Source organism: Cnephaeus nilssonii (genome assembly GCF_951640355.1).
Source record: "Cnephaeus nilssonii genome assembly, chromosome: 4".
Taxonomy (NCBI): domain Eukaryota; kingdom Metazoa; phylum Chordata; class Mammalia; order Chiroptera; family Vespertilionidae; genus Cnephaeus; species Cnephaeus nilssonii.
The window spans coordinates 1848692-1869671 of NC_137075.1; the positions used below are offsets into that span (position 1 = coordinate 1848692).

Genomic DNA, 20980 nt, shown 5'->3' on the forward strand with positions numbered 1-20980 from the left:
ACATCGATTTCTTGCCTCCTGCACATGCCCCAACCAAGGCCGGGGGTCAAACCTACAATCAAGGTACGTGCCCTTGACTGGAATCGAACCCGGGACCTTTCATTCTGCGGGCTGATGTTCTGACCCAAACCAGCTAGGGCTAGATTTTTCTTTATCAAGAAAATTCTTGCATTTTGAAATCATATTTAGATTGGTTCATTTGTTTAACAGACTTGATTGAATTTTTATTAATGTGGGCTAGCACTGGGCATATAATGGTGAACAAAAATGAAAATCTTTGCTCTCTTAACATTACCTTGAAGTTTGATAAGTATTAGAGAATAATACAGATTACCAGGATCCTGTATTGAACAATAACCAACATAATTAAGTTTTAGCCAGAAGTAACTGTTGTTTCTTCTTTTTGTACCACTTATAGCACTTAACATATTCAGCCATCTATACTAATAAAAGAGTAATATGCTAATTAGACCAGGAGACCTTCCGGACGTCCTTGCAGACAAAGGCGTGGTGGCGGGGCCGAGGCAGAGGCGGTTAGGGGCGATCAGGCCAGCAGGGGAGGGCAGTTGGAAGCAAGCAGGCTGGCGGGGGGCAGTTGGGGGCGAGCAGGGGGGCAGTTGGGGGCGATCAGGCCAGCAGGAGCGGCAGTTGGGGGCAAGCAGGCCAGCGAGGGTGTGGGCAGTTGGGGGCGAGCAGGCTGGCAAGGGGGGAAGTTGTGAGTGATCAGGCCAGCAGGAGGGGCAGTTGGGGGCGATCAGGCCGACGGGGCCAGTTGGAGGCAGTCAGTCTGGCAGGGGTGGGCAGTTAGGGGTGATCAGGCCAGAAGGCGGAGCAGTTGGGGTTGATCAGGCCAGCAGGCAAAGTGGTTAGGGGCAATCAGGCAGGCAGGCAGGTGAGCGGTTAGGAGCCAGCAGTACTGGATTATGAGAGGGATGTCCGACTGCCAGCAGTCGGACATCCCCCGAGGGGTCCCAGATTGGAGAGGGTGCAGGCCAGGCTAAGGAACACCCCCCCCCACCACCACACTGTCCTTGTGCACGAATTTCATGCACCAGGCCACTAGTATCTTTATAATATAATTTGTGTGCCTTAGTTTTAGTCTGTGAATTCTGTTGGTTACTTTGGGGTAGAGGAACTCTTAACCATTTTACATGTGGGTCTCCCTTGCGCATGCTTTTATTCACTCTCGCTCACTTGCTAACTCACTCTCTCAACATACTAACTCTCCCCAAAGGGAAAGGCATGATAATCTGATCAGTTGAATTCTTTTTTTTTTCTCTCAATTTTTATTTATTTATGTGGACATATCTTACCATTGCCCCCCCCACCCCACTCCCATATATGCCCTCACCCCCCAGAGTTTTGCGTCCATTGGTTATGCTTATATGCATGCATACAAGTCCTTCAGTTGATCTCTTATCTTCCCCACCTCTCCCTAACCTTCCTGCTGTAATTTGACAGACTGTTTGATGCTTTACTACCTCTGTATCTATCTTTTTGTTCAACAGTTTATAATGTTCTTTATTATCCATAAATGAGTGAGATCATGTAGTATTTTTCTTTCATTGACTGGCTTATTTCACTCAACATAATGTTCTCCAATTCCATCCAGGTTGCTGCAAATGGTAAGAATTCCTTCTTTTTTATGGCAGCATACTATTCCATTGTGTAGATGTACCACAGTTTTCTGATCCAGTCATCTGCTGATGGGCACCCAGGCTGTTTCCAAATCTTAGCTATTGTAAATTGTGCTGCTATGAACATAGGGGTGCATATATCCTTTCTGATTGGTGTTCCCAGTTTCTTAGGATATATTACTAGGAGTGGGATTACTGGGTCAAATGGGAGTTCCATTTTCAGTTTTTTGAGGAAACTCCATACTGTTCTCCACAGTGGCTGCACCAGTCTGCATTCCCACCAGCAGTGCACAAGGGTTCCTTTTTCTCCGCATCCTCGCCAACACTTGTCGTTTGTTGATTTGTTGATGATAGCCATTCTGACAGGTGTGAGATGGTACTGCATTGTTGTTTTGATTTGCATCTCTCGGATAATTAGTGACTTTGAGCATGTTTTCATATGTTTCTTGGCCTTCCTTCTGTCTTCTTTTCAAAAGATTCTATTTAGGTCCGTTGCCCATTTTTTTATTGGATTATTTATCTTCCTTTTATTAAGTTGTATAAGTTGCCTGTAGATCTTGGAGATGAAACCTTTATCAGTGATACCATTTGCAAATATGTTCTCCCATACAGTGGGCTTTCTTGTTGTTTTGTTGATAGTTTCTTTTGCTGTAAAAAAGCTTTTTATTTTGATGTAGTCCCATTTGTTTATTTTCTCTTTAGCTTCCATTGCCCTAGGGGCAGTATCAGTGAAGAAGTTCTTTTGGCATATGTCTGAGATTTTGCTGCCTGTGGATTCCTCTAGTATTTTTATGGTTTCCCGTCTTATGTTTAAGTCCTGTATCCATTTTGAGTTTATTTTTGTGTATGGTGTAAGTTGGTGATCTAGCTTCATTTTTTTGCATGTATCTGTCCAATTTTCCCAACACCATTTATTGAAGAGACTGTCTTGATTCCATTGTATGTTCATACCTCCTTTGTCAAATATTAATTGAGCATAGTGGTTTGGGTCAACATCTGGATTTTCTATTCTATTCCATTGATCTATATGTCTGTTCTTGTGCCGGTACCAAGCTGTTTTGAGAATAGTGGCTTTGTAATACAGCTTGAAATCTGGTATTGAGATCCCTCCTACTTTATTCTTCTTTCTCAGGATTGCTGTGGCTATTCGGAGTTTTTTTTTTATTCCAGATGAATTTTTGGAGAGTTCTTTCAAGGTCTGTGAAATATGCCATTGGTATTTTAATGGGGATTGCATTGAATCTATAGATTGCTTTGGGTAGTATGGACATTTTAATGATGTTGATTCTACCAATCCATGAACATGGTATGTTCTTCCATCTGTTTACGTCTTCCTCTATCTCTTTTTTCAGTGTCCTGTAGTTTTCCGCATATAGGTCTTTTACCTCCTTAGTTAAGTTTATTCCTAGGTATCTTAATTTTTTTGGTGTGATGGTAAATGGGATTGCCTTTTTAGTCTCTCTGTCTGTAAGTTCACTATTGGTGTATAGAAATGCCCTAGATTTCTTGGCATTAATTTTTTATCCTGCTACATTGCAGAATTCATTTATTAAGTCTATTAGTTTTTTGACGGAGTCTTTTGGATTTTTTATGTACAATATCATGTCGTCTGCAAATAAAGACAGCTTTACTTGTTCTTTTCCAATTTGGATGCCTTTTATTTCTTCTTCTTGTCTAATTGTAATGGCTAATACTTCAGTACTATGTCAAACAGGAGTGGTGAGAGTGAGCATCCCTGCCTTGTTCCTGTTCTTAGGGGAAATGTTTTTAGTTTTTGTCCATTGAATATGATGTTGGCTGTGGGTTTATCATATGTAGCTTTCATTATATTGAGGTATGAGCCTTCTATTCCCACCTTGTTGAGAGTTTTTATCAAGAAAGCGTGTTGGATTTTGTCAAATGCTTTTTCTGCATCAATTGATATGACTATGTGATTTTTATCTCTCAATTTGTTTATGTGATGTATCACTTTTATTGATTTGCGGATATTGTACCATCCTTGCATTCCTGGGATAAATCCTACTTGGTCATGGTGTGTGATCTTTCTGATGTACTGCTGGAGCTGATTTGCTAGAATTTTGTTGAGGATTTTGGCATCTATGTTCATGAGGGATATTGGTCTGTAATTCTCTTTCATTGTGTTGTCTTTATCTGGTTTTGGTATTAGGGTGATGCTGGCTTCATGGAAGGAGCTTGGAAGTGTTCCTTCCTCTTGAATTTTTTGGAATAGTCTGAGGAGGATAGGTTTTAGTTCTTCCTTGAATGTTTGGTAAAACTCTCCTGTGAAGCTGTCAGGCCCCGGGCTTTTGTTTGCCAGAAGCTTTTTGATGACTGCTTCAATTTCGTCCATAGTTACTGGCCTGTTGAGCTGTTTAGATTCTTCCTGATTGAGTTTTGGAAGGTTATATTTTTCTAGGAAAATGTCCATTTCCTCCAGGTTGTCCATTTTGTTGGAATAGAGTTGTTCGTAGTATTTTGTAACAATCCTTTGTATTTCGGCGGGGTCTGTTGCTATTTCACCACTTTCATTTCTGATTTTGTTTATTCGGGTCCTCTCTCTTTGCTTCTTCGGTACCTCTCTTTGCTTCTTGGTGAGCCTGGCTAGAGGTTCATCAATCTTGTTTATCCTTTCAAAGAACCAGCTCTTGGTTTTGTTGATCTTTTGTATTGTTTCTTTGGTCTCTATGTCGTTTATTTCCGCTCTGATCTTTGTTATTTCCTTTCTTCTGGTTACACTGGGCTTTTCTTGCTGCTCTTTTTCTAACTCTTTGAGTTGTAGGGTTAGGTAATTTATTGCCATTGTTTCTTGTTTTTTGCAATAGGCTTGTAGAGCTATGAACTTCCCTCTCAAGACTGCTTTTGCGGTGTCCCATAGATTTTGGATTGTTGTGTTTTCATTGTCATTTGTTGCCATGATGTTTTTTATTTCTTCCTTGATCTCTCTGGTGACCCAGTTCTTGTTTAATAGCATGCTGTTTAGTCTCCATGTGTTTGATTTCTTTGGATTGTATTTATTGTAGTTGATTTCCAGTTTTATGCCACTGTGATCTGAGAAGATGCTTGATATAATTTCTATCTTCTTGAATTTGAAGAGACTTTGCCTGTGACCCAGCATATGGTCTATCTTTGAAAATGACCCATGTGCACTTGAGAAGAATGTATATTCTGTGGCTTTGGGGTGAAATGTTCTGAAGATGTCAATTAATTCCATCGGGTCTAGTGAGTCATTTAGGATTGATGTTTCTTTGCTGATTTTTTGTTTAGAGGATTTGTCCAATGGTGATAGTGGGGTATTGAAGTCTCCTACTATGATTGTATTGCTATTAATCTCTCCCTTGATATGCTCCAGGAGTTTTTTTATGTATTTTGGTGCTCCTATATTGGGTGCGTATATGTTTACCAGAATTATTTCTTCTTGTTGGATTTCTCCCTTTAGTATTATGAAGTGGCCTTCCTTATCTCTTGTTACGGCATTTACTTTGAGGTCTATTTTGTCAGATATAAGTATTGCTACCCCAGCTTTTTTTTCATTTCCATTTGCCTGAAAGATATTTTTCCATCCCTTCACTTTCAATCTGTGTGAGTCTCTTGTTCTGAGGTGGGTCTCTTGTAGACAGGATATATATGGGTCATGTTTTTTTATCCATTCAGCCACTCGATGTCTTTTGATTGGAGCATTTAGTCCGTTTACATTTAAAGTTATTACTGAAAAGTATTTGTTTGTAGTCATATCTATTTTTGTGTCTGTATTCCTTCTTACCTGTTTATTTCTTTTTACAGTATTCCCTTTAGCATTTCTTGCATTGCTGGTTTGGTGGTGATAAACTCCCTGAGCCTTTTTTTGTCTTTTAAGGACCTGATTTCTCCTTCAATTTTGATTGATAGCCTTACTGGATATAGTATTCTTGGATTCAGTCCTTTGCTTTGAAACACTTTGTATATCTCCTTCCATTCACTTCTAGCTTGTTGTGTTTCTGTTGAGTCATCATTTGACAATCTGATGGGTGTTCCTTTGTAGGTAACTCTCTGTCTCTCTCTTGCCGCCTTTAAGATTCTCTCTTTATCATTTATATTTGCCGTTGAAATTATGACGTGTCTTGGTGTGGGTCTTTTGGGGTTGATCCTGCTTGGGACTCTCTGTACTTGCGTAACTTTTATCTTTCCCATATCCAGGAAGTTTTCTGTCATTATTTCTTCAAATAGATTTTCTAATCCCTGCTGCTCTTCTTGTCCTTCTGGCAGCCCTATTATACACATGTTACTTCATTTCATGTTGACCCGAACCCCCCTAGGCTTTCCTCCTGCTTTTTTAATTTTTTTCTCCAATTGCTGTTCAGTTTGAGCTTGTTTCTGTACCTGATCTTCTAACTCACTAATTCGGTCCTCTGCTTCTTCTAGTCTACTGTTGAAACTTTCCATGGTGTTTTTGATTGTAGCTATATCACTTTTCATTTCTTCCTGATTCTTGCATAAGTTGTTGATTTTCTCATCCATCCGATGTATAAATTCCATGACCATTACTCTGAACTCTTTTTCGGTCATGTTGCAAGCTTCAGTTTCACTAATTTCCTTTCTTGGCGACTCCTCATTTTCTTTCCTCTGTGAATTGTTTTGTCTCCCCATTCTGACTATCACCAGAAAGCTCAAGCTACAGTTTGCGTGGACCTGGGCCGTGTGCTGTGGGGACTTCGCTCCACCCGAGTTTCACTGAAGTGCTCTGACACTAGGATGTGTGGCTGCCGTTGGTTGGTGGGAACCAGGCTTGCCCAGGGTCAGTGTCCCCAGTGTTCCGTGTGGTCTCGTGTGCACACTTATAATCAGGGGCCCTGTCTGCACCACACTGTTGGTATGTGCCGAAAATGAGATCCTTAGCATGTGCCAGGAGTCAGAGTTTTCCTGTGTCTGCTCCAAGAATCGAGTGTCAGAGTCTCTGTTGCCTCGTGCGGTTTCTCGTTGAGAATCAGGGTCCCTGTGTGTGCATGCACCAACAATTGGGGTCACTGGCTCTTAGTGTGAATGCGCTGTGAGTCAGGGATCCCAGGCAGCTGTGTCCAGCATGCCAAATTCCCTGAAGTGGAGCTGCGTCCTGTGTGTTCTCTCTCTACTGAGCCAAACCGGCTAGGGCTTCGCACACTCTAAAATTCCTGAAGGGGAGCTGCCTCCGTGCACTCTCCCAAATTCCCCGAAGGGGGGCAGAGTCCGTCCTGCGCGCCAAATTTCCCAAAGGGGAGCCCCTCTGTGCCCGCTCTAAGATTCCCCGAAGGGGAGCTGTGTCCTGCAAGCCAAATTCCCCCAAATTCCCCGAAGGGGAGCTACTTCTGTCCCGCGCACCAAATTCCCTAAAGGGGAGTGCGTCCCTGCGCAAAGCTCTGCAGCTTGGGCGAGGGGCGGGTCTATCAGTTACTATGGCGCTATCTGAAAGCCTGTGGGGAGGGGGATAGGCTCTTTGACTCATGGAAATCTGCTGCCGGGAAGTCTGGATTCTTGTTGTCTGTTGGTCTGAAGCTGTGATAGCAGTTCTCTGTCCCCAGTGGCTGCAGGTTCCTGGTTTGTGTCTGAAGCCAGGATCCGAGTCTCAGGCAGCTCTGTTTCTCAAGATGGCGTGGTCTCCGCATCTGTACCAGCCGCCGAGAAGTGTCCGCTGTGTGCGTGGGGCTCCGCCGTCTAGGACTGCCCGGTTAGGCAGCCCCTTGGAAGACCTGCAGAATCTAACTGACGCTAGCTCATACACACACACACACACCACACACGTCTACACTCTCCTCTATGGGTTCCTCACTCACACTTTCTCTCTCCCTACCTTCCTGCCGGTCGCCATCTTTTGAAAAACCTGATCAGTTGAATTCTTTCAGAACCTCAGTTGAGCCATGTTTGCTAGGAGACCAGATTGTTGTCTATTAATAGTTGTAAGTACATGTATAGTCATTCTGGCTCTTTCTGATTCATGTAGGCGAGGAGGTAAAGTGACTTGGGCCCAGTCATTTTGCTTCTCATTCTGTTTTGCTTCTTGCTTTCTTGTGGGCAAATAAGATGATCTGCAGAGAACAGAACCTCCCATCTCTCCTCTCACACCCTGTGACAGGATTGATTAACTGAGCTAGGGCTCATCCTGGCCAAGTTCTCTCTCAATTTCTGTACTGTGTTGCTGGCCAAAGATCCCAATATTTGGATATGGGGAGGTAGGATAATTTTTCATAACCCTAGTAAGACCTATCACAATATCTACTATTTAAGAGCTCTACAAATGTATGCATGTGAACTGTATACTTGAAAATGGCTAAAATGGTAAATTTTATATGTATTTTAACACAATAAAAATGAAAAAAATGAACTCATGAATATCTGACCATATTGTTGACTTTTGCTCTACTTTGTAGGGTAGACTTTTACATGTGGATCTTTGATTCATTGGTAATTCAAGTACTTTATTAGGTTATCCTCTCTAATAAGATGGTAATATGCAAATTAACCATCACTCCGCTACATAAGCCACGCCCACCAGCCCGGCCACGCCCACCAGCCAATCAGGGCGAGTATGCAAAATAACCCCAATCCAAGATGGCTACAGCCACAGAGAGCAAGGTTTCCCAGGTAACAGAGGAAGCCAAGCTTTCCATAGCCGTTGCAGGCCTAAGCCTCCACTCAAGCTACAAAGTTTCAATTATAGAAGGTAAACAAATTCGAACAAATGGCGGCAGAATGGAGCTTGAGAGAGCAGGCCAGGGTTGCCGGCGGCAACACGGGAAGCAAAGCTTTCCGCACACCCTGGCTGGGCTCACCTGCTTAAGGCTACAAAGTTTCAATTGTAGAAGGAAAATAAATTCCAGATACCAGGGCCTCCTCTTGGGTTGCCAGGGGGCGTGGCCGGACTACAAACCACCACAGGCCCCTCGCTCAGGCCGCCTCACACCCCAAGGGAACCCCACCCTGATCAGGGACACCCTTCAGGGCAAACCAGCTGGCCCCCACCCGTGCACCAGGCCTCTATCCTATCTAATAAAAGAGTAATATACAGATTGATCATCACTGCAACACACAATATAGCTGCCCCCATGTGGTCAAAGATCCTGCCCCCATGTGGACACAAGATGGCCACCACAAGATGGCCAGCAGGAGAGGGCAGTTGGGAAGCACCCGACTGCAAGGGAGGGCAGTTGTGAGGGACCAGGCCTGCAAGAAAGGGCAGTTGAGAGGGACCAGGCTTGCAAGGGAGGGCAGTTGGAGGTGACCAACCCTGCAGGAGAGGGCAGTTAGGGGTGACCAGGCTGGCAGAGGAGGGAAGTTGGGGCAAACAGGCTGGCAGGGGAGCAGTTAAGCATCAACTAGGCTGGCAGCGGAGTGGTTAGGGGGTGATCAGGCTGGCAGACAGAAGCGGTTAGGGGCAATCAGGAAGGCAGGCAGGCAAGCAGTTGGGAGCCAGCAGTCCTGGATTGTGAGTGGGATGTCCGACTGCCTGTTTAGGCCCAATCCTGGTGGGATCGGGCCTAAACGGGCAGTTGGACATCCCTCCAGGAGTCCCAGATTGGAGAGGGTACAGGCTGGGCTGAGGGACAACCCCCCGCCGTGCACGAATTTCGTGCACCGGGCTTCTAGTATTAAATATAAAAGGTTACATAATAGAAAGGCATTATTCCTTTTTTATTTATTATGTATACTTATGGGTTGGTAGGCTGCTGAGAAATAGATTTCTAGGCTGTGTTAACATTTAAAGTTTTTCTCTGTGATTATGGCGTGGCTAAGAGAACAGAGGTAACGTGGTAGGAGTTACATCTTGCATTCTTTTCTGGTCTTTAGTGTCTTCTGAGACCAACGGACTTTGTTCCTTGTTATAACTTTCATTATCCTTGGCCTCTTTTTTGGCCTTAGCTTCCTTAGTAAAATGAAGGGATTGCATTAAATGATTTCTAAAATGCCTTCAAGCTCCTTTTAAAAAACAACAACACACCTGTTGTCTCCTGGGAGCTTCACTAATTTCTCTTTCCTTCTTGGATTGTGTGGACTTCAGCCTCTACTTTAGAGGTGGGAGCTCCTCTGTTCTGTACTTCTATATTTCTTGTTTTGTATTAACTTTAACTAAAATTTTATCAAGATAGTAGCTGTATATCAAGTTGATGGATGAGACATTTGCTTTAATGAGATTGTTTGTATTTTGTTTTTCCAAATCTGTTGTTTCAACTTGTCTTTTTTTTTGTCATTTGGGTCTCAGGTCTGGATCGGGGGACTGAGTATAATTTTCGAGTGGCTGCTCTAACAGTAAATGGCACAGGCCCGGCTACTGACTGGCTGTCTGCTGAAACTTTTGAAAGTGACTTAGATGGTAAGAACAATGGCACAGGCAAGGTACTAATTATAGTCAAGTGAGCCTAGCTGGAAAGCCACAGATTTGGGGTATATATGGCTTTAATCTGTGAAGTTTAATATATACTACTGTCATTCCTGTAATGCAGCAAGTTTCATGGATCTCCCCCATCCCCCACCTTTGTGGCTTTTAGATAACTGTCTTTAAGTAGAACCAAAACCAATAAAAAGGTACAGGTGCCTTAAGTCTATTTTTCACCAAGGCCATTAAATATGTGGATGATCTAAAATGGAAAGCTGAGCCACATGAATCATGCTTATGTTTCATTAGTCTCCCTTTTCCCTTCATTCTAGACATCTTACCCTTTTTCTCACCTGTTTATTCAATGACTAAGTCCATATGGGTGTGTGTATGTACCTTTATCAAATACAGGTGCTGTACTTAGAAGACAAAAGGATCCTATTCTAACTCTTGTTTTACTATTTTTTAAATTAAGATAGTAATTTATGCCTCGAAAAATACTCTAAATTGCCACCGCTTAAGCCTCTTGGTCTCCCACCATCTAAATCAGTTTGTGGTTCTATTCATATTTTCTGACTTATCATATTACTTAGGGGAGTAAATAATTAATACTATTGCTATAATGTGATACTTGATTACCTGTTGACACCAGGCTTCTAATTAGTTGGTGTTTCTGCCTGGTAAGTTTGGGAATCAGATGTGAGACCAAGAGGAATGGGTACCTATTGAAAGTCAGTTTGTTTTTCTCTATTGGACAGAGGTTCTTGGATCACTTTGTCTTCCCTTCCAAATTAATGTTGCAGTGTCTAGTATTTCAGGCTGCTGTTTGGCTTTTGTTTTCTTCTTAGAATGCAGTAAAACCATTGGACATACTTTACTGTATGTACATATTCTCTCTGAATTCTTGGTCATAATGGAAAAACTTAGCCCCAAATAATTTAGCGGGAGATTGAACACCATTCCCCAAAGGTGGTGAAATATCCTAATGGAAGATGAACCACATCTTGCCTTTCTAATTTCCTTTCCAGAAACTCGTGTTCCTGAAGTACCTAGTTCACTTCATGTCCGCCCACTTGTTACTAGCATCGTAGTAAGCTGGACTCCTCCAGAGAACCAGAACATTGTGGTCCGAGGTTATGCCATTGGTTATGGCATTGGCAGCCCGCACGCCCAGACCATCAAAGTGGACTATAAACAGCGCTATTACACCATCGAAAATCTGGGTGTGTATGCTCAGCAAAGGAAGTAATTGTACTTGTGATTGCTTTTTTACGTTTTTATTGTGTAATAATTTTATTTTTATAGAAAACTTAGAAAAATAGTCCAAAGAATTCCTGTTAATCCTTCACTCAGCTCCCCAAAGGTTAACATTTTCCTACATGTGCTTTATCATTCTGTATCTTCCTAAATGTACTTGTTTTCCCTCTGAACCATTTGAGAGTAAGTTGCAGACATGATGCCTCTCTACCTACTAATACTTTAATGTGCATTTAGTAAAAACAAGGACATTTTCTATCATAACCACGGTACAGTTATCAAAATCAGCAAATTAACACTGACAAAATATCTATAGACTTTATTGCTATTTTACCAGTTGTCTCATTAATGTACTTTATGATAAAAGAAGGGATTGTCCATGATCACATGTTTCATTTTGTTATTGTGTCTCATTCGTTTTCTTTGATATGAAAGAGTTCCTCAGTATTTTTTTACTTTAATGACTAAGCCGATTTTGAAAAGTATAGGCCATTATATTTTGTAGAATGTCCCTCAATTTAGACTTGTCTAATATTTCCTCATTACATTCAGCTGATGTTGTTCTGGGAGGCAGAGCATAGACACAGTGTGATCTTTTCAGTGCCTCATCTTAGGAGGCACAGGAGAGCCTATCACTAGTGATATTAACTTTAATCACCTGATTTAAATGGTACCTGCCTCATTTCTCTACTATAAAGTTATTATTTTTCTCTTCATAATTACTAAGGACCTTGTAGGGGAGAGATACCATGAATCTTTGTAAATATTTTATTTCTCATCAAACTTTCACTTTACTAGTGTTACTGTCTTTAGTAATAGTTATCACTATGGTGTTTCACAAGTGGTGATTTTCTAATTCCATTATTTCTTCTACATTTATTAGCATTCTTTAATAAGGAAAATCTTTCCTCCTCTTTCATAGTAAAAGAATAGCCAGTGGGAATCTCCTTATAACTGGCTCCTCTGTCCATCTGACAAGATGTTTCAGACCCTGGTATTTCCTAGCCTTAGCCCTTGAATTAGCCATTTCTTCAAGGAATCCTGGTTTCTTTTATGGAAAATGGTATTTAGAAACCAATATTTGAGCACTCTACTGATTCATAGAAAATCCTGAGGAAAATCCTGGCTACTAAAACTATAAGTGAGTTTAGCAAGTCACAAGGTACAAAGTTGGTCTAACAGTAAGCAGTTGGAAATTTGAATTAAAATTGCATTCTCCCCAATGCAATCCTACATAAATCCCAATACACTTTTTTGTAGAAATTGGTAAACTTATTCTAAAATTTATATGAAAAATCAAAATTACTGGAATAGTCAAACATGTTAGAAATATTCTATATATTGATTGTGATAGTGATTACACATCCTATATAATAAAAGCGTAATATACTAATTAGACCGGACAACCTTCCGGACAAAGCCAGGGCTGAGAGGGCCTAGGCAGAGGCGGCTGCCGCGGTGGCAGGGGCCAAGCCCCTTGCATGAATTTTGTGCATCCGGCCTCTAGTATATATATACTTGTCAAAACTCAACAAACTGTATACTTAAAGGGTTCATTTTACTGTGTGCTAATTATACCTCAAAGTTGATTTACAAAGCAAGAAAATGAAAAATAACAATATTTTATAATAGAAAGTAACTTGATTTTGGTAGGTGTTATTACTCTTCCAAATTGGATTATCATTATACAGGTCTTTGACACACTTCCCTTTTAATTCAGTATTTGCCCTGACCAACTTTTTAACTCAAGTCATATCTTTGTAAAATCCTATCTAATAATAGAGTAACATGTAAATTACCATCACTCCGCTACGCCCATGATTGGGCGGCGGGAGGCTGGGAGGCGGGACTCAGGGTGGCCTATCCAGCCATTGAGAGGCACGGATCCGCTGCCACTGAGGGGGGCTAGCTACCCTGCTGTTGAGAGGCGCAGGGGGCGGGACTCCCGCCCCCTGTGCCTCTCAACAGCCAGATCCACGGCCACTGAGGGGGCCTGCCGCGGACACCCAGCTGCGCCTCTCAACGGCAGGGTAGCCAGGTGTCTGCGGCAGCCCCCCTCAGCGGCTGTTGAGAGGCGCAGGGGGCGGGCCCGCCCCCTGCGCCTCTCAACAGCAGGGTAGCCCCCCTCAGCGGCCGCGGACCATCAAAAGTGGGGGAGCTGGGTGCCTGTCTGCTCCGGCACCAGGCCTTTCAGAAGCCTCTGCCGAGCCGGAGGCTTCCGAAAGGCCTGGTGCACCAGTGGACAGGCACCCAGCTCCACCGCGAAAGCGAAAGCGTGTAGGGGACCCTACACGTGCATGATTCAATCATGCACTGGGCCTCTAGTATCTTTCATAAAACAACGAGAGGTGTCTAACAGATGCCTTACTTTCATCTTTTCTGGTAGAGAATAAGCAGCAATTTGATGCTTTATTCAAAACAAAGTCGCCTTTTTTTTCCTTTGAAGAACAACACAGCTAACCTAGGATGTGCTCCCCACATGAGAAGTCTTATAAGGCAGTTGTAAGAACAAAAGAAAAGCGCTGCTGGTAAGGTGGTGTCTCTGTGCTGACCCTCTGCCTACTATTTTCTTTATGAAACTACTGAAAGGGAAGTCCTCTGCATTGTAAGCCGTTCACGGTCCTAGACCAGTGGTCGGCAAACCGCGGCTCGCGAGCCACATGCGGCTCTTTGGCTCCTGGAGTGTGGCTCTTCCAAAAAATACCACGTGCGGGCACGCACGTACAGTGCGATTGAAACTTCGTGGCCCATGCGCAGAAGTCGGTTTTCGGCTCTCAGAAGAAATTTCAGTCGTTGTACTGCTGATATTTGGCTCTGTTGACTAATGAGTTTGCCACCACTGGCCGGGGCCTCAGGAGCTTTCAGTCTAATAGGGAAACGGAAGTACTGCCCAAGAAACAACGGGACGACGTGAAGTACGGTGCGAGAAGAGCCAGTAAGGCACAGCAGAGCAGTCAGGGAAGAAGCTTAACTTGAACTTGAAAAACAGAGCAGTGTTTGAAAACGAGATGAGAAGGTGCACTCCATGTGCTGAAGAGAGTGAACAGACTTCATTAGAAAAGAGAGTACACATGACAGGTAGCAAAAAAATTTAATTTGGCGTAAAGTAAAATGAGCTTGAGCTGTATAAGTCAACACTGATAGATCTAAGATGCATATAATGTTGATCAAAAAGTCAAAATGAAGTACATTTAGGAATTCATTTATTAAGCAAACTAGAGCTCTCGAGTTTCAGGTTCATATAAACATCTCCTTACTGGGTATCTGCACTGGGATATAGCCCATACTGTATCATAACTTAATCAAAATTAAAGTTAGTGTCCTTTCCCACAAATCTTCCAATCAATCAACAAATATTTAATGAACTCCTACAGTATCCCAGACACTGTGTTAAAGACTGAGCAGAGAATCAACCAAACATGATCCCAATTATTAGAAATAATACAATTTTGAAATAATGGAAATTGTTTAGATTGCTAAAGAAGAGAAATGGTGTGTAACTAGAGAGACTAATCCAGTTTTAAAGGGATGAGTCCTTTAAGATGAGTAGGCATTGTCTAGGTAAAGAAGAAAGGTGGCCTGTGTCCCTAGCATAGAGAACAGCTGCACATGTTAAGGCCCAGTGTTAGGTATATAGTGCTCCGTGAACTGAGAGATGGAGCATGCAGATCAAGGCAGTGGTGGAGAAGCAAGTGGGTATAATCAACAAGACTTGATTATAGTATTTGATTATTTACATAACAGGGGAGGAGGGAGAGAGAAGTCTTAATAACTCCCAGGTTTCTGACTTGAGCAACAGGGAGCATAGAAGTGCTATTTATGAACTAGGAAACACGAGAGTAGATCTGAAGTGGGGAGAGAGAGAGAGATTTGAGACATCCAAGTGGAGATGCCAGAAGGTTTAACCTGAAGGTTTAGTGATCAGAAGAAAGGTCTGGCCTAGAAATGTGATTTTTCATTTGATGGCACATACATGCTAACCCAAGCTAAGGAAATGAGTGAAAGCACATAGGGAGAGAGTGAAGAGTGGGAATAGAATGTGGGCTTGAAAATGTGTACCATGGTTACTCTGCCTCTGTCCCCAATCTCTGTGAAGGACTTTATCATCTACCATGTTACCCAAACTATCATCTTTTCCTTTTTCTCACCAATCAAGTCCTGAGTCGTATTGATTCCATTTGTTGTCAATTCTTTCTGCCATTGGGAGACCAAGTGCCTTTACTAGTATATATTCCCCATTTGTATCTAAAGAATGGGCCACCAGCAACGCAGTTATTTTTTTATTATTATTATTGATTGGGGTGACATTGGTCAACATGAACACATAGGTTTCTCATGTGGGTTTCTGTGTTACAAGATCTGTATATTGCACCATGTGCTCACCACCCAAAGCCTGTCACCTTATATTAGGACCCCTTTCCCCCTTCCCTCTGGCAGCCACCACACTGATGCTTGTGTTCATGAGTTTCAGTTTTATATCCCACATATGAGTGAAATCATATGGTTCTTTTTCTGACTTTATTTCACTTAGCATAATGTTCTCAAGGTCCATCCATGTTGTTGCAAATGACACTATTTTATTCAAAGTGCCCTATGATAGAGGACTGGATAAAGAATGTGGTACATATATATAATGGAATACTGCTCAGCCATAAGAAAGGATAAAATAGTAAAACAGCTATTTTAAGCTTTTCAAGTAATGCAAACAGACTACTTGAAGCTTTTCAAGTAATGCAGACAGACTACTTTGGAAAACTGCCCAACTTTGCTAGAAGTGAGTGATATGGGTCAGCTCCTCACCCTGCAACATTTCAGTGGGGCTCACATTTTCACTTCTTTCTTTATTTTCATTCCTCACCCGAGGATATTTTTCCCATTGATTTTTAGAGAGAGTGAAAGGAAGAGGGGGAGTGAGAGAGAGAGAGACATCAATGTGAGAGAGGAACATGGATTGATTGCCTCCCACAGGTGCCCCCACTGAGGCCTGGGATCAAACCTGCAACCCAAATACTTGCCCTTTGGTGCACAGGCTGATGCCCTAACCACTGAGTAACACAGGCCAGGGATCAAGTTTCCAATTCTGACTGGACTTTGGAAGTTACTAGTCCAAAATTTTGCCTGGATCAGGAATGTTATGAAGTAGAGTCATCCTAATTTACCTCAGCAAATAGGAAAATGAATGCTATCCCAACTATTTAATGCCCACACTTTTCAAAGAGTCTGACTGGCAGCATTTTGTATGGTCCACCTGGAGGAAGTGTTCCTTTCAGTCCCATTTCCTGCAGCATCACCTCCAAGCCCGTCGTAATCCTGGGCCATGTCTTATTCTGCCAAGAAGTCTAGATGAAGGCTAGATGAGATTAGGCAGTTCCCAGATGTGGAGTCCCCGTCCCCGCCCTTAAGAGTTAAAGACATTCAGCAGTTTCTGAGTTAACCTTTTTTCTCCTAGTTCTCTACCTTGGCTGTGGTAGTTGCTGTCCTCTTTCTGAGAAAGAAAGGGGTTTGTTTAATTTCAGACTTTATCTGTGGGCTTTCAACACATGAAGATTTACGTACTCATTCTAATCCTAGCCCCACACTATATAATAACATCACTAAACCACCCATTAGCTTAGGCCAAGAGAGAATTCAGGCACAGCTACACTCACTCCTGGTACTAACTCAAGAGAGAATTTAAGCACAGCCAACCTCACTTCTGGTAATAACTCCAGACAGGTTTCCTACCCTGCAACGTGGATAAGTTTCCCCTTAACAACTGTTTCAGTTTCTTTGGTTTTGATTATCCACGGACAACCAAGGCCTAAAAATACTAAATGAAGAATTCCAGAAATAAACAATTTATTATCAGTTTTAAATTGCACATCATTTTTACTAGTGTGATGAAATCTCAAGCCATCCCACTCTGTCTCCCACCCGGGATGTAACCATTCTGAGTATGCCACCTGCTTGTTAGTCACTTAGCCGTTTCAGTTATCAAATTTTTATCAGAGACAGAGAGAGGGACCACATTTACATAACATTTATTACAGCACATTGTTACAATTCTATTTTATTGTTGTTAATCTCTTACTGTGCCTAATTTATAAATTAAATTTTATCATAAGTATGTATGCATAGGAAAAAACATAGTATATGTAGGGTTTGATACTATTTTCAGACATCCACTGGAGGTCTTAGAACATGTCTCCTATGGGGACTACTGTACTGTATATAGAGCCATCTCACATCTCCTCACACCTCAAAATATTAGTAATCTCACATTTAAATCTTAAATCTTCCCTCCTGGTTTCCTCTGCAGTTAAGACCCATGAACTTTTAAAATTCTGTAGTGAGAATTTTTTTTAAGTGTTTTGACTTGTTTCTTTCCTTCAGATCCCAGCTCTCATTATGTGATTACCTTGAAAGCATTTAACAATGTGGGTGAAGGCATCCCTCTATATGAGAGTGCTGTGACCAGACCTCATACAGGTAAGGTATCCTGTCCATCCCTGGTCTTTGGCTTTTTTTCCATCAGCTTAAGTAGAATCATGGTATGAAGCCTTACCCTACGTATCAGTGGAAGGAAAAGAATATGGCAATTTAGGATGCAGGCTTCAAATAGGATGTGGGCTTTCAATATGGAACATTCTGTAATTCCTGTTTCACTTTTTAGACACTATTAATAATCCTGTCATGTAAATAATTCTATGTAGATATGTAAAGATATTCTTGATGTGTTGGGATCTCGAAAGCATAATTGTGAGAGAATTCAAAGTGATTTTTCATCTTTAGGTTATGTGACTTATAACTAAAATGAGTAAAAAGACAAAAATATCTCCATATCTCTTGAGGAATGATATAGGTTACTGATGGTAGCAATAAATGTATACGATTGATAAATCCAACATTTTCTTTATTAGACACCCAAGTTGGTTGGGGAAGTATTTTTGTATGTGCTTTTCATAAGCTTTATATAAAGATTATGAAGTCAGATTTACTATCCATTTGATCAACTATATATTTATTACTAAAGAGACCAAATATTCATTTTTGTAATTTATTTAAAATATCTTTAAAGGATTATCCATATAATGTAAAGTTTCTATAGTTATATAAAACATCTAATTTAGATCTCAATGAGAAAGTTTACCAAAGTAATACATTAAAGTTGTAAATTTTTCTAATGGGTACTGAAAAATCAAAGAATTTGTCACTTTCAGAAGTACTCTTTTTCATTTGTTTCTCAGAATTGTGAATCTATTTTGCCTGCTATGTCTTCTGGATACTTTGTATAATATTACAAATGTGGCATTATTCTTTTTAAAAAGCCCATCTCTGTCCCCCTTTTTTTGTGCTTTTACTTAAAATGACCAACATCATGACTATATGGGTGGTCATCTGTCCTGTCTTCTATCCTGTGCACTTATAATTTACAACTTGTTTAAAAATAATTTTTCATAAAGGATAAAAAGCAAGATTAAAAAAGAGAATATTAAATAAGTTATTTGCTACTTTCTTAACTCAGCCTACAATAGAAAAAAGGAAATTTGAAATTATTTCCTTTTATATGACTTAAAAGTATATTCTTCTGTTTAGAAATACACAGGAAAATGTTCCTAACACAGATAACCTAGCTATTTTTTTTAAATATATTTTATTGATTTTTCACAGAAAGGGAGAGGGATAGAGAGCTAGAAACATCGAAGAGAGAGATACATCGACCAGCTGCCTCCTGCACACCCCGCACCGGGGATGTGCCCGCAACCAATGTACATGCCCTTGACCGGAATCGAACCTGGGACCTTTCAGTCCGCAGACTGACGCTCTATCCACTGAGCCAAACCGGTTTCGGCAAACCCAGCTAGTTTTTACAAGAGTTATTACAAATAAAAAATTTTCTCAAAGAAGTCTTAATGATTTTTGCACATGAAGTGCATTTTCTGTAATTGGTAGTATGTGTCCTAATCTTTGAACAAAGCCTTGTTTTATAATGCATGTTGTTCCTCTGTTATTTTTAGTCCTCATTGTGTAGGAAATACACACATGGAAACTATTACTTTAGCTTTGCAATTATTTATAAACAAGGCCTAGGCCTTTTCAAATTTTGAGTTAATAGAAAGGGCTAGTCACGATAACCATGTGGGAAGCCCATTTTAAAACCTTAACTTAAGTAAATCAGTGTGTACTGACCAAAGAGTTGGAAAAGCCCAAACAGATCCTGCTGTATTGACCGGGGCTTGTGTAACTCGATGCCTTTGTGCTTGTTCTGGCCTCTGTTTTTATTTATTTATTTATTAAATTAATTGGGGTGATATTGGTCAAAATGAACATATAGGTTTCGTGTATGGATTTCTATGTTATAAGATCTGTATATTGCGCCGTGTACCCACCACCCAGAGGCAAATCTTCTGTCAGCATATATTAAGATCCTCTTTCCCCCCAACTCCCTTCCTCTGGCAACCACCACACTTCTGTTGGTGTTCATAAGTTTCAGTTTTACATCCTACATATGAGTGGAATCATATGGCTCTTAGCTTTTTCTGACTGACTTATTTCACTTAGCATAATGTTCTCAAGGTGCATCCATGTTGTTGCACATGGGGCTATTTCTTTTTTTTTTTTTATGGCTGAGTAGTATTTCATAGTGTATATGGACCACATCTTCTTTATCCAGACCTCTATTTCAGGACACTTTGGTTGTTTCCATGTCTTGGCCACCATGAATAATGCTGCAGTGAACATAGGGGTGCAGATATCTTTGCGAATACATGATTTACAGTTTTTTGGGCATATACCCAGGAGTGGGATTGTTGGGTCATATGATAGCTGTATTCTTAATTTTTTGAGAAATCACCAGACTGCTTTCCATAGTGGTTGCACCAGTCTACATTCCCACCAGCAGTGAATGAGGGTTCCTTTTTTCCACAACCTCTCCCACACTTGTTATTGTTTGTCTTGTTGATAATGCTCACTCTAACAGGTGGTATCTCACTGTAGTTTTAATTTACATTTCCCTAATTGCCAGTGAGGTTGAACATCTTTTCATATATCTATTGGCTGCTTGTATGTCTTCTTGGAAGAGATGTATTTTTAGGTCCTCTGCCCACTTTTTGATTGATTGTTTGGTGTTGAGTTTTATGAGTTCTTTATATATTTTAGGAATTAAACCTTTGTTGGAGCTACTGTTTGCCAATATCATCTCCTGTCTGGTTGGCTTCCTCTTTGTTTTGTTGTCCATTTCTTTTGCTGTGCATAAGCTTTCTAGTTTTATATAGTCCCATTCATTTATTTTTTACTTTACTTCCCTTGCCTTTGGGATCGAGTTCTTAAAATATTCTCTACGACCCAGATCCATAAGTTTGGTACCTATATTTTCTTCTGTGTAACTTATTGTTTCAGGTCTTATATTTTGTCTTTGACCCATTTTTAATTCCTTTTTGTACATGGGGGCACACTCTAATCCAGGTTTATTCGTTTGCATGTGGCTTTCCAGTTTTCCTAGACCATTTATTGAAGAGACTATCTGTACTCCAGTGTACATTTCTGGCTCCTTTGTTGAAAATTATCTGTCCATATACTTGTAGTTTTATAGCTCTCTATTCTGTTCCATTGATCTATGTATGTTTCTCTGCCAATACCATGCTGTTTTGATTATTGTAGGTCTGTAGTATAATTTGAAGTCAGGGAGCGTGCTTCTTTCTTTTTTTCTCAGGATTGCTTTGGCTATTCGGGGTCTTTTGTAGTTCATACAAATCTAATGATTTCTCGTTCATTCTATTTCTTTAAA

The 20980-nt window shown here is 41.0% G+C and overlaps 1 protein-coding gene across 12 annotated transcripts in view; it reads left to right on the forward strand.

Moving 5' to 3' along the window:
* Window positions 1-20980, forward strand: part of NEO1 (neogenin 1) — a 377465-nt gene that overhangs the window by 294890 nt on the left and 61595 nt on the right. For all 12 annotated transcript variants that reach the window (XM_079767544.1, XM_079767540.1, XM_079767550.1 and 9 more), the window contains 3 exons: window positions 9844-9954; window positions 10986-11180; window positions 17587-17682. In XM_079767544.1, coding sequence (XP_079623670.1) covers window positions 9844-9954; window positions 10986-11180; window positions 17587-17682 — 402 coding nt within the window. The remainder of the gene's footprint in view (window positions 1-9843; window positions 9955-10985; window positions 11181-17586; window positions 17683-20980) is intronic.